The following is a 14,133-nucleotide window of genomic DNA, read 5'->3' as shown; positions in this document are numbered from 1 at the left end:
TCCTTCAGATCATATGGCTCTGTATCCACGAAAGAGTACTTTATTCTTTGTATCAGAATAGTTTTGATTTTTAGTTTAACTGTTTGAGTACCCGTGTTTCATCTGGTGTGACATCAATACCTTGTACCTCTGATCCAAGTTATGGGGAGGCTGAGGGTGGCGGATCACTTGAGTTCTGGCTGCAGTGCGCGATCCCTATCAGGTGTCTGCACTAGCAGCCATAAGCATAATCGTCAGTGCAGCAAAGTTCAGCGTTGCTGCTTGTTTTTAATTTAGCGGCGTATTTAGTAAGACTGGTTATGTAAAACAGTACAGCCGCAGCGAGTTCAAATGCACTGCCCGTATAAACTAAGTACACAGTTTTCATATTTCAGGCTGTTTAATTATTTATTGAATAGCTAACCATCTCCAGAGTCACCACCTCTCAACTTATCTAACAGGTAAATGTTCCTAAAGATGTGTCATGTGTTCAAAAAATATTTTAAAATATTCTCTCCTTTCACAAACGTAGGGGAGAGTCGCCATAAATGTAACGCTTGATAAAGGTAACAGTCAATAACTTAATGTACAATGCAGCTATCGTAGCCATTTCAGGTTTGTACGCATGCAGTTCAGTTCTCTATAGCCTCTCAAAGGAACGGAGAAATGTGATGTGTGACTGTGTGCGATACTAATACTGATTTTTCGAGTATAAGGCTTTATTTTTATTGGCAATCATACATAGTTTAAAAAACGTATCTGTTTTTTGAAAGTTTGTATGGTTTTCGGAGTGTATTCGAGTGGGAATTAGATGCTAGTTGACCAAAAAACGTGATGTCCCTGTTTCTATAAATGTAATGGCTGTTACGGAGTTACCCCACCTACTAGTTGCTATAACAAACGACGTGCTTTTTGCTGTTACATTTTTAGAGAGTGTCATCGAAATAGAAAATGAGAGGCACCCAGGGAGGTCATGGAGAGGGCTTCAGATTTGGAGATTAGGGACACTTTATCGTGTTGAAAATCTACAGTACATGTAGTGTCCTTTTGGGGAAATCTTGGCGATTTTAAATGGTGTTTAATATTTATTAAATAAATATTAAATAAATTAATTTTACTCATCAATGTGTTTTAAGTTCATTCAGTGTTTAATGTTAAATGTGTTCAACGAGTTTGCTTGTTGTGTTGAAATAGCCTCATCTTCTGCATGCTCCAAGTGGTTAATTGAAAGGAAAAAGTTACCTGGTCCAAGGCATTTATAATAAACATACATCACATTGACTATTTGCTTTGTAAAAGTTTACCTGGGTGTTAAGAAACAAACAAAAGCAGCTTCCCTCATCTATTTGGACTTTACCACAACTCACGTCATGGTAAATTACAAAGTTCCTTGTACGTCAATGTTTACACAGTCTTTTTTCAGGATTATAGCCCCATGCTTCATAATCTAAGGATATGGCTGGTCTGACGTTATCATTGAAAATATGATTCCTTGATAAACATATTAGTATGTGTAACAAAAAGCTAGTGTACCCATATAAAAATGATTTATCAAGAACGGTGAGGAAGAACTTGACTGGCCTGCACAAAGTATTGACCTCTACCCCATCCAACACCTTTGGGATCAATTGGAAAGCCAGCTGCGAACCAGGCCTAATCGCCTGATCAGTGCCCGACCTCACTAATGCTCTTCAGGCTGAATGAAAGCAAATCCCTGCAGCAATGCTCCAACATCTGGTATAAAGTCTTCCCAGAAGAGTGGACATTGTTATGGCAGCAAAGCGTGGACCAACTCAATAATTATTTAGGATGAATTGTTGGATGTCAGGTGTCCACACACTTTCGGGCATGTATTGTACATACTTATTAACCCAAAAATGCAAATTTTTCGTTTTACCAGCGCAAGCCTCCGATGCGGCACCTTAGTGAATGTGGAAAACGCTAGTTGTTTTGTTAGTGTCTACAATAGCCCCACAAATCCTTAGTAAATATGGCCCTAAGTTCGGTACTGGCGCATCAGGTCCTCTAAGAACTGGCCCAGGTCGTAAACAAAGAAGGTCAAAGCCCCTGTGCTGCTCAGTAGCGGGATCACGCCTCTGAATTCGTGCTGCAGAACAGTCTGCTGCAGATGCACTGGGACCCAGTCTATTTGTATGGAAACCAGAGTGTCATATTAATTGATTTCTGGAATATAAAATTTAGTGGGTGATAATTTGCCTGTGCCTATTATATATGTATTATATTTAGTGACACTCCGTTGCCTACTGGTAAAAAAAAGGTTTAAATGATGTGTATGCACAATTTGTGTATGTAATGCATCCAGAATCCAGTGGTGGTCGCTGTTTACAGTAAAGTCTTCAGAGTATTTTGGATAGCCAAAACCTGACATGCTCAATTCTAAATCATATTATAACTAAATAAATAGGTAACTGATATGTACAATTGTAGTATTTCGCATGGTTTCAGAGGAATCTGGTTTGTATGTGCATTATTTTACTTACATTACTTTTTTTACGTACATTAGTTTATAATTTTGCAATAAATACACTGGATTCAAAATGGACCTACTAACATTTCAGTTTTACCTGTTATATTTTGCTTCTCAAAATGTGCCCAGAACAGGTAGTAGGCTATATTACAGAGAGGTAGCAGGGATGAGAGGAGAAAGAAAGGAAGACATTTAGATGGATAGTTCACTGAGGCCCCAAAATAGACAAGCTTTCAATGTCATTATGATTTAGATTTTTAATTAGAACTATCAGTCAGGAAATGTTGCGTGCACATAATCTATATTCATGTTTTCCTGAAGAATGCAATGCAGTAATTATATAATGAGGCAAATATTAGGTGCCGGAATAACAGTTGAATCAGTATGGCCTCTGATACACCGTTTAGGTAGGCTAACAGGTTTGACTCATCTGACGTCAGGATTGAAAAGCTGTAAAATCTCGCCTCAATTTTTTCCGGTTGCGGTAAGTGCCTGTCCGTAATCCAAGTGCAGGAAAGCTGAGGCTGATGGGCGTTTGTGCTCAGGAGTTCTGAGCTGCAGTGCACTATGCCGATCGGGTGTCTGCGCTGTAAATGGTGCGTCAGGGGGAGCCTGGGACCACCAGGCTCCCCCAGGAGCTAAGGAGGGGTTGAACCGGCCCAGGTCAGAAACGAAGCTGGTCAATGCCACCGTGCTGCTCATTAGTGGGATTGCAACTGTGAATAGGTGCTGCAGTGCAATACAGAGGGACCCAGTCTTTTTTTATTTTATTTTTTTGCTATGAACTATTTTGTAATCAGATTTATTGTTGCTGGAAGCACCCAAATAAAACGGAAAGAAATTGGACTCTGGAGTTCCTCAGATATTCTGCAGTTTATATTTTGAGTAACATAGTCATTTTCTGAATGACATGCACATGAACTACTGTTCAGACATACAATGCACTGGTTTTCAGGTATTAAGTAACCCCTTCTCCATCTGACTGGCTTTCTCTAAAGGTTTCACTCGTGTACTTAGTCAAAGAAGCCAGCAAGAGTCACTCTCTACACCAAGTTGTAAGGACGATTGTGGACAATGGCTTGTGTGGGACATGGCTTATCTTGTTTTGTGTTACCAGACAGAAATACCATGCACATGCTTGTATATTTGAAATAAGCTGATGTCTGTTAGTAATATAAGAAGTGATGTGACCTTTTGGGGGTTAGTGGGTGAGAGTAAGGGCATATTTCTTGTTATCACACTGTTTTTTTGTGGAAAAAGGTGAAATATCTTGAAATAATATACAGGTTGCCTTGGATGACCATGTCTGCAAAATAAATATTAATATAATGAACAAACGTATGTGATGGTATTTTTTTTTGTTGTAATTTTGATTTCCAGTTATTTATTTTTACACATGTGCTTGTAGAATTACATATGTTTCTGACAAGATTTCCATTGCATCATCGTACACATCCAGCTGTATAGTCTCGTTCAGAAAAAGTGATTTTCCACCTGCCACATCCTGTTATGTTTTCTGCAAGACAGAGGATCACATATGATAATTATGTCATGGTAAACAGGATCAGTTTATTCATTGCAACCAGGCACACTGCGCTGACGCACAACGGAACATCAGCTCAACTGGAAGAACAAACACCAACAGAGTTTTGAACCCTGCCTGTTGCTACCACTGTGCTGTACCAACAGTCTCTTCGGAGGACATAAAATGAGTATGTCTGAATATCTCCAATATTTAAAGAAGTGGTTGTTTAATTTCTTACGGCTTGTGTTAAACAGCTTACAGGGAACTGCACTAACATTTTTTTCGAGGAGCACATGTGCTCCTTTGTTAAAATATATAAAACGAATACATTCCAGTGAGTAGATGCGCTCTTAAATTATTTTTTTCAGTTAGCGGCACACATCAATTTTCAAGAGCAAATACTCCTAAAATGTCAGCACTGTAGAGCACTGGTTTACAGTTAACATCAGCTACTATCTTTGGATTTCACATGTGAAGTTCAGGGCTTTTTTTGCTGAGCAGCACCTCTATATTTGGAGTAGTATCGTTACAGTAAGTGCTACTCACTTGGTTTGCCTTTGGGGTGATATGAGGATTGAAGACTATAGAGAATCATCCAGGGATGCACAGCTTGTCTGAAATGAGTAGCATCTACCAAGGGACAGTACTGTTTCACAGTGACGGGACAGTGAGGTGACATGCACCCCAAAATGAGTGGAGATATGAAATTCTACCAATAGCTCACTGATTTGGACCATTGTGGGGTTTTGCTGTGCAAAAAAATGAACATTAATTAGTTCATACATACCAGTGATTGACAGTGTGTCATGGCTCTGCCAACTATGAATAATGCAGCCATACATTCCCATCACTATGCTTTCACCTTCAGAAAACTTCAAATCCTAGACATATGCTTCTCATTGTGAAACAATATGACATATTTAGGTTAAGTGAAATGTGCCATCATAAATGACTGAATGACTATTGGTTTAAAATGCATTTAGACATAGTGGACTTCCAAGAGATTGTGATTTTCGCTGAATCTATCCTTCTACGTGTTCCTGTCACCACTCCTGACCTGGTGTTGTTTGTGAATGTAAAATATTTTTCCGTGAAAATAAGAGGTTCTCTGGTTGTCCTCTCATCTCAAATACGCATTTCCATTGAAAAATGTAAAACCACCCACTCCAATTTTATCGGAGGGTAGAAACTGAAAGGGACTTTCTTCACAGGGGTTTTTGGCAGAAATGTCATTCAGCCAAATGTGGACTGGACCTAATGTTACTAACTATCATTGCTCCATCAATCTTTGTCTCTGCAGCTTTGGTTTAATCTTGGTAAACAGAGCCGTCAAAACCAAATTCAGCTTGCATAAAATATCTGCCTCCTTCCCTCAGGCAAATTGTCAGATCTAAAATTGTCTTTATTGACAGCACACGTGTTTGTGTGTGGTCGGGCTGTGCTACCAGGCAGAATTCAGTTTTTTTCTGATGGGCGCACAAGGACATCTTGGTGCAATGCCACTGAACGCCAACTCACAGAACATTCAAGATGATAACAACAACTCTGAACCACAACAACAACAGAGCAAGCATGAATAGCAGTCCTTCTTTATGAAGCTAGCCTGTTTTACAACACTGTAGCATATCATTTTCCTTACCATGCAGCTTTATTTAAAGGCATATTAGAAGCTATAACTCAGCAAATCCATTGCATTTAGACATTCAGAAGGTTATTCATAAGTTTATTTTAGTCTACAAACTTGCCCCTCCATTGGAACCTTTCAGTTTTGTGTCCTGGGACAAAATGGCTGCCAGAAATCACCCAATTGTTGCTATTTTCCCCTCTTCTCTATGAAGTGCCTCATAAATGACATCTCTTAATATGTATCCAGTGTGCCCAGTGACCTAGAATCAGAAATGTTCTTGTGCTGTGGTAGGGTGCCGGTGTCTCAGTCACTTGCTTTAAATGTTAGTTGTGGGATCCTGGATGCCCCATTGAGATGTAGCTTGTATGGTAAATGACACTGCTGAGTTTTTAATGGGGAAGTTGCGACCGCTTGGTTCCCCCCTGCCCCTGCGATCGACTGACTTCATCTGCCTTGTTCTTGGCAGATACCACCCATGTCTGACATTACTCTGTTTAAAGGTCAGAGGATCATGTCCCTCACGACTGACACATCTGTAGAAAATATCCGGTTTTATGGCTGTGTATCTGGAATCCTTGGGCCCTGTGCTATTTTATCCCGAGAGCACTGATTAATGAAATGCTGGTGGATAGATACCAAGAAATATCACAGAAATACTGACTCTTGCATTCTTATTAGCCTATTATTTATTTTCATATGGCTGTATAGTAAATGATTATTATGCTAAATGATTATCTTCTCACTCTAACCCAAACAGAAGTTTCAAGCAACTCAAAATACTAAGTGTATTTTTGTGACGAGTTTCCACCCATGTGACTTCCAGTTGGGTGACACTTCTTGTGTGTTTACCAGAAACCACATCAGACGCTGTGAATTAAATAGAGATAAAAACTCACAAAGCTTGTTATGCATGCATGTGTGTGTGCAAGAGAGAAAGAGAGAGAGGGAGTGAGAGAGAGGGAAAGAGAGAGGCGGTGACAGAGAATTATTACTCACTAAGTACACGGCCAAGCTGAGCTCAGTGTGCACACGCGCACGCACACACACGTACACACACACACACACACACACACATACACACACACACATGCACACACACACACACACACACACGCACTCACACGCAAAGGACGCAGAAGTGAAGAGCCCCGAGGGGTTTTAGGCGACGCTGCTGGCGATGGCTCAGGGTTGTGACAGCAACGAACGAAGGTACTCCAAGTCCCCGTCGCCGGGCAACAAGCAGGTAATAAACCCTCTCTTTCCTCTCTCAGCCAATGCAAGCTGAGAATGCTCTCAGGATGACAGCCGCGCTGCAGGCTACCGACAGGTTGTTTCCAGGACTACAGAATGGCCGTGTTCAAACTGAACACCTTTCTGCAACACGTGAAATAGTTTTTTTTTTTAAATAAACGTTACAATGATGTTCCCTCAGGCTTGTGGGAAATGACTGGTGTTGTTCCTCAGTTCTTCGCTCTTTTTCACTCTGGGCGTCGCACCTGAAGGGATATCACAGTTTGGGTTCTCTGTAGGGTCACAGAGCTCCAGATCATAATGCACATGAGGTGCTTAGAAAGTGGCAGGAGGGTAGAGGACTCTGCACAGCTTATCAAGAGCACAGCTTGCCTGAGATGTTGTACAAACCACAGGCCATCTGGCCCAGATCAGTGAAAACTGGAAGGTAGCAGGCTATGATGCCCGTGGAGTCAGATATTGAGTAGGGATGATTATTATTATTGGTCTGGATGAAATTTTCCTGTGCAGTATAAAATGAGTAGTTTTGTAAACACTTATACTGAAGGTTGGCAGCAACTGGTCAGCTATGAACAGGGAAGGTTAATAAGTTACTTTTATGTGATGATCTTTCTAAATCTGTTTTTGATTACTTACTTTGCATAATTAACATTCTTGGAAATTAAGGTGAAAATTAACCTACCATAATTGCTTTTTTATTTTTTTACTTCATTACAATTTACAGCCATAGTTTTGTTCACTTAATGTGAGCCATCTAGTTATCTATAATGCTGTCTACCAATTGCCTGTTGTTAAACATTTGTTAAACTGTTAAACATTTTTGAGTAAGAAGGAATCAGCGACTGGTGGGTGGTCTCTGCTGGAATGGACCATACTGTCATTCATGATAAACAGAAACAGGTTCAAGGTTCATTATCATTTCGCTATGCCAAGGTGGCAATGCTTTCTGTCTCCAGAGTATTAGCAAATCACCACTGCTACTGCAGATTGTGAGTTGCTCTTCAAAGGGGACTGTTCTGTGACTGTTATCTTCAGCGGAGTTAATTTTCGGTGTAACTGCCTGCTATAGTCATAATGCACATGGTGCATCATAGTACAGTAGAACGATGCCAAATCAAAGCAAAATGCTTTTTTTTTCAAAAGTTCACAGGTACTTCACTGGTTAGTGCTATCTAATTGAAAGGCTTATGACCTGTTACCTAAAGTACAATCATTATGATACCGTTCACATTGTGGTGTGTGTTTCTGTGCAGTGCATGATGGGGATAGGAGGTGAGTTCTGAGGAAGTTTTGGAACGGATGATGCTAACTGACAGCTGTTGACAGCCCTGAAGCATCAGCCGCTCCACCTTGCTCCAGAGGCATGTTGTTAAGGCTGGGTACATTGCAGGGACATTGTGGTTGTGAAGATCACGGCTGCAGCAGCTTTTGAATTCCACATTCATTCTCCTTAAGAATGCCGACACGGGCCCCTCCCTTCTGCTGGCTCCAGTGTAGTATATTTCTGAAATGCCTTTGCAAGCCACGGAGTGCATGCCGACTGCTCATAGAGCTGCAGAGAGAGCTTCTGTCTGCAGCGCTTAGGGTTCTCGTCAAAGTTATTTTGTCTGTCATGCCATTAATGAGAAATGGCACACTGTCTCATAAAATTACAGCCCAGAAGTTAGCTACCCTGTAAAACTTGGCAACAATTTGGCAGGATTTTTGTGATTCTGGGCACATTATTTGTTCAGGAAGTATTTTACAGGTACGACACGTTGCCAGCATAGGTGAATTAAGAGAACATTACTGGTGTATTACAGAGGCATTTTGGGACCTTCCAGGGAACGTTACTGCAACAGAGAACACAGCTGCATTTCAGGGTCATTTAAAGTAAAAGGTAAATTGACAGGTATAAAAGAAATTGGATAATACAGCAGCGGGATGTAAATGCATATAAATTACAGAATACTCCAGTGACTGTGTTGGTTGAGAAGGGCATTAATGTGTGTGAGGTGAATATTAACACAATACAAATGGTGCTGATCACACTGTGAATCTCACCACTCACCACTGATTCCTCGCAGGCGCTGAGCATGTCAGTGAGGGAGGGCTGGATTTAGTGGTGCCTCCAGGAGCTGACAATGATACATTAGCAGAGAGCTGTGGGCAGTAAGGAAAACATGGGCTGCTCTGATGAACCAGCATTGCCGGAGGATGATATAACACTGGATACTGACTTATGTGAAACATCTTTGTAGCCCATCTTGGTTTCTGCTTGTCCTTTGCAGGGGCTCTAGTGATGCATTTCAGATGCATTCTGTGCATTAGAGCACTATACTATATATCTATATAAAATATCACTATAGATCTATATAAAATCCTGTCTTTTTCCTAAAATAGTAGGGCCCTGTAGATAATGACCCCTAACCTTTGATGTCACCAGGATCCTTCAGATGATGTGAAGAAGGTGCTGAGGAGGGAGAAGAACCGCATCGCAGCCCAGAAGAGCAGGATGAGGCAGATGCAGAAGGCCGACAGCCTGCACCTGGTGAGGAGCGCACCCACCCCCTTATTTCACAGCCAGCAAGATAGGTTGAGGACATGCAGGCCGCAAGGCCCCACTGGCCTAAGTAATAAGCGCAGTGACACAGCCAGGTATAGCCTATCCACAGGGGTCCACAGAGACTTAAGAGCTCAGATCCAGCTTATTTTGCTGGGCCACCCTTAACTGCCTGTCTGTCTGTCAATGTAATTCTCAGCAGTTTTTAAGTTCAAAATGATAAATGATTGAGTTGAGAAAAACCGTAACTGATATGGATACATTTGATTAACTTGAACGCATGGTCAGTGCTGTCAAGTCAAAAAGATATTTCCTGCCCTAACAGTCTCTCGAAACACCCACTACTAGTTGTCAACCAGGTTGGGGGGTTCAGATGGACTGAACTGGGGGCTGATGTTGGTATTGGTGCCCAGTTTCCCGGTACTCACCCTGCAAGAGTCAGATAAGCATAAACACAAGTTTCTCGCACTGTTCACTGTGACTGATTGCATCTGCAGTACATTTTACAAGTATCCCAAAAAACAGCCTTTGATTTATTCATCATTGGCTTGTCAAAATAAAGAGCTGAAGGTGGAACCAACTGTCCTCTACCAAGTTAGAAAAAAAATCGGACAATCTGTGAACTCCTGGCTCACCGATGATGTTGCTGGTTATGAATTAATCTCTGCCAACAGGCTTGTCTAGTACTGACCCTTGTATTCAGTCAAACCTGCCAACATATGGGAAAATTCTAATCCTACTACGGTAAAAAGAAAACAACATCTCCCCTCAGAAGTATTTCACAAGGTGACTTTATTCTCTTACAAAGGCTTGGTGGATTTGGTTAAATCTGGGCCATAATACAGACTTTACTTAGGCTGTTCTTTTGTTTGCTTGAATGGCAGTTTTTTTTAAGATGACTTGGCTCTTTTCATTGAATCCAGGGGCCTGTTGTAAGACACCTGAAGCCCAAAGGCAGCTTCTTTGTCAGATGTGCCAGTCATTTGGCTTACATTAAAGATGTCTGAACCAGCCCCATTAACATAACCAACCAAGCTTAGCAGAACGTGCCCCTGGGCTGATCCGTGCTATGCTAAGACTGTGAGGGACCATGTGGGTCTGTGTCATCCCCATAGCTTCTGTCGTGCTGGGCACTTGGAACAGCCTTCCCCATGCTTACAGCTGACTTTGGCACTGGTTTTCAAATCGTGAGCACCAGTCCCTTCTGGGCAAAATGTGACATGCTGCATCATTAGCTAGCATGCTAATCCAAAGGCACGCTTCGAAAACGCAACTCTTAGCCAGTACCCACTTCTACCTGAAATGTAATTTGAGATATTTAAAAAAAATTCAATGAAACTTTATAGCTTTGTGAGTGAAGTGAACACTTTGTGTTATGTAGTGATGATTCCATTGGAAAATACATATCACTGTCAGTGATGTCACAACCGACAACTCGGAGGACCGGGGGCCCCCCATCTCTACATATTGCATGACTTTCAAGAATCTTCCACCCACACTTATCGGTGAGGGTCCACTCAAGCAGCGCCAGAGCGAGCCTCAAATGAGAGTGGAGAGCATGAGTGCTTAATGTGTGCTGTGGTTTCGGTCTCTGCACTATGCCGTGATAAACAGGAAGCTCAAATTTCCCTCTGGGTGACACACTTCCTGTCAGAGCAGTTTTACTTGTTCAGGTTATTTTTTTTTCTACAATGAAAATGAGCTGTGGCATGATAGTAGGCGGAAGGGGGGCAAGAGTCAAACATTTCTGGTAAGGGGTGTACCACGAACAAGCCAGGACTACAGACTGTAGAAAAAATATGGACAAAGTGACTGTGATGTTACCCACTGACTTTCCATGGGCTTGTAAAAAGTGTTTTGTAACAGCGCAAGTGCAGTTTTCTTGCCACCATGTAGTACAAATTGGAGCCAGAGACTGTGCAGTACGGAAAAGGGGGGACCCTTATGTGCCTTACATGACCCAGTCTGGATCATCCACCAAGCAAGTGAGATACCGGCCCCCACCAGTAATGTGCAGTGACTTGGTTGTGATGCAAAAGTCCCTGATTCATCCACAAACTATTAAATAGTGTCCAAATTACACAATATTTCAATAAACTGGAACATTGGGCAACATTAGACAAAGAAAAATACCTATTGTGACTACATATTTTTGCAGGGGAAAATAATTGACTTTGTATTTTGACTGTGTTAGTATCATCGACTAATATTGAAACAGGTTGCTGAAAGACCTATACTGGAGCCAACTGCACTGGCGCTAGTAAGCAAAGTTTTTTTTAACAAAACCAGTAAGTAAGCTTCAAAACAAAGCCTGTTTTTGGCCACTTGGCTAGGGTAACCTTGGGTTGTGGGGGTGGGGGGTACCTTGATGACAGTGAGCCTGGTGGTGACATATCCATCCCCAGAGAAACTGACTCTCTGTTTCCCCCAGTCATCAAGCACACCTTTGAAAGGCCACAACAATAGGCACCAACACACCTCAATCACATGATCTTTGTCTGCCGTTAGCGAAAGCGAATGCTTTGTCTCCATACACGTATGCAAATGAGGGGTAGAATGGTTGAGAAAGCCCCTGGTCATTTTAGAAGTTTTGTTTCACACACACAGATGGCCTATTTCATATCTACTATGAAATTCCTGTTAATTCTAACAAACCCAGCCCTGTCGTTTAAGGAGAGCGAGAACTTGGAGAAAGAGAATGCAGCCCTGAGGAAAGAAGTGAAGAGGCTCTCAGAAGAAGCCAAGTACCTGACGACCGTGCTTAGCAACCATGAACCTCAGTGCCCTGGCCTGGGGCCCCAGTCCTCCAACATCCTCTACACCCCCCACCACGGGGTCTACCACCAGTCGCACATGACCTCTCCACGCTATCAACACTGACCACCAGAGAGGGAAAAGAGTGCTGGAGCATCTCCTTGTCAGTACCGGTTATGCAAATGCTTTTGACTGAAGCGAGCTGCTATCTTTGAAGAATCCTTGACTAAAGGTGACCAAGTTCATAAACTGATGACCACATCTGAGTGTGAAATGTCAAAATGACATGTTGCTTGACTGTTGGGCAGTTCAGTTCTGATGGTAAATATAACACATATTTGTACAGTTGTAGAAGAGCAGATGGACAACTTATCCAACTGGAAAGATCCTTACAGCAAAATTTCCTGTATGATTCTGGGTCTGCATTTTCCCAGCCATGTGCATTTTCTTTTGTGCTCATTTTCCTTTTTTTTTTTTTGAATGTACATAATATACTTTATAAATGAATGGTATTTCTGTCCGTAAATGAATTTCAGAATGTCAAATGTGAAAATGAAATTTGGATTTTGTATTTGTCAATTTGTCTGATATTTCTCATCTGACATGGTATATTTTAGATTGAAAGTGTCAGACTTAAATAACATTTCTTTCTTAAAATACTTCCCTATGAATTATATTTTTTGTTATACGTCTTAATGTCAAGCATTTTGACTCAAAATATTTTATTTATTTTAATAGTGGTCCTTTGGGAGTTATGAGAGCTGAATTTAAAGTGTTGGTTACCTGTGAGATGACTCATTTCTAGTGTACATTTTCTTTTATTGTTTCAAATGTTTTATTTTACTGAATAGTGCTTACCATATTATTTTTACACTTTATCAAATTTACAGTGTGGATACAATTTGTATGGCTAAGTTCATCGTGCAAGGCTACATTCATTGTAAAAGAATAATGATGGGGGAATTTGAGATATAACAAAATACCTCAGGATTAAGCACAAATTAATGACAATTTAGATTTGTGTAAACAACGTTTTCCAGAAAGTGAGCAAAATCACTATTTTGGAATTTAAAGAAAGTAAACAGTATGACCTCCAACATATAATATTTATTTGTTGAGGTTATCAATGCCATGTGAGAATAAAACACCAGCATAAGAGTGGGTAAACCCTTTAAGATATCAGCAAAGGAGTTGGCAATCCCTTTTCAGGAGTGACACAGTACCAACAAATGTTGTGCTTTTTTCTTCATTGTGACTGCGCAGTCAGAAGGAACTATTATTGTTAGGGTTAGGGTTAGGGTTAGGGTTAGTTTTTTGTCTTGTTTAATCCCATAGCAAATGTACCAGTCACTTTGGCAAAAGTGTGCCAGATAGCCATGGCCAACTTATCACTGTCCTACCAACACTATGATGGTACGGTCATTCCATCTGATCGAGCCATCCAAAGCTTTTTGAAGACAATACTGTGATACTATGGCATCCACTTCAGTCCTGCAAGATTTAGAAACACTGATCCTGAAGACTTATTAACTATATTTCAGTGATGAGCAATAGAAAAAGTGTTTTCAATGTCTCACCCAATCAATGGGTCCAAACTAATGATTTATATTTCAATTGGCTCAAAGTACAGAACCCAGATGTCGCTCACCAGTTGTTGATCGTAGGTAAATGGCAACACTGGTCCACCAGGAGTGGCTGTTTTCGTGTAACTGGGAACTGGTTTTCAATACCTTATTCTGCTAAATATCATAGATTTCTGAACGTATTTTCATTGCCATTATAATAATGAAGATGCTTCATTGTCCCTCCACCTTGATATTTTGATTGTTATAACGTGACTTATTGAATGTAGTGATGTTGTTACAATTTGGCACCACCAATTGATTGTGCTGTACTCTTGGAAATAAAGTCATAAAATGTTTATTTTGTTTCTATGCCTTTAGTGACCGATGCCTAATCCGCGTGCC

General features: G+C 41.0%; 1 protein-coding gene across 2 annotated transcripts; it reads left to right on the top strand.

The window, feature by feature from the left end:
* Positions 1-5,676: 5,676 nt before the first annotated feature.
* Positions 5,677-14,089, top strand: LOC135257090 (basic leucine zipper transcriptional factor ATF-like). Of its 2 annotated transcripts, XR_010330590.1 has the most exons (4): positions 5,677-6,862; positions 9,296-9,400; positions 9,761-11,397; positions 12,086-12,227. XR_010330590.1 is itself a non-coding variant. In XM_064339513.1 (3 exons), the coding sequence occupies exons 1-3, from the start codon at positions 6,797-6,799 to the stop codon at positions 12,290-12,292; spliced, it is 378 nt and encodes a 125-aa protein (XP_064195583.1). In that variant the 5' UTR covers positions 6,514-6,796; the 3' UTR covers positions 12,293-14,089. The 2 variants fall into 2 exon arrangements, 1 of the variants encoding a protein (XP_064195583.1); XM_064339513.1 differs by lacking the exon at positions 9,761-11,397 and having other exon boundaries at positions 6,514-6,862; positions 12,086-14,089.
* The last annotated feature ends 44 nt before the right edge of the window (positions 14,090-14,133 follow it).

Source organism: Anguilla rostrata, chromosome 6 (genome assembly GCF_018555375.3).
Source record: "Anguilla rostrata isolate EN2019 chromosome 6, ASM1855537v3, whole genome shotgun sequence".
Lineage (NCBI taxonomy): Eukaryota > Metazoa > Chordata > Actinopteri > Anguilliformes > Anguillidae > Anguilla > Anguilla rostrata.
Note: the sequence above shows the minus strand (reverse complement) of the source record. Positions and strands in the feature narration are given on the sequence as shown.

Excerpts from the sequence above, each read along its gene's own strand:
- LOC135257090 (XM_064339513.1), top strand. The coding sequence starts at position 6,797 with ATGGCTCAGGGTTGTGACAGCAACGAACGAAGGTACTCCAAGTCCCCG. Across the intron at positions 6,863-9,295 it reads CGTCGCCGGGCAACAAGCAG|GATCCTTCAGATGATGTGAA; the intron begins GTAATAAACCCT and ends TGATGTCACCAG. Across the intron at positions 9,401-12,085 it reads AGGCCGACAGCCTGCACCTG|GAGAGCGAGAACTTGGAGAA; the intron begins GTGAGGAGCGCA and ends CTGTCGTTTAAG.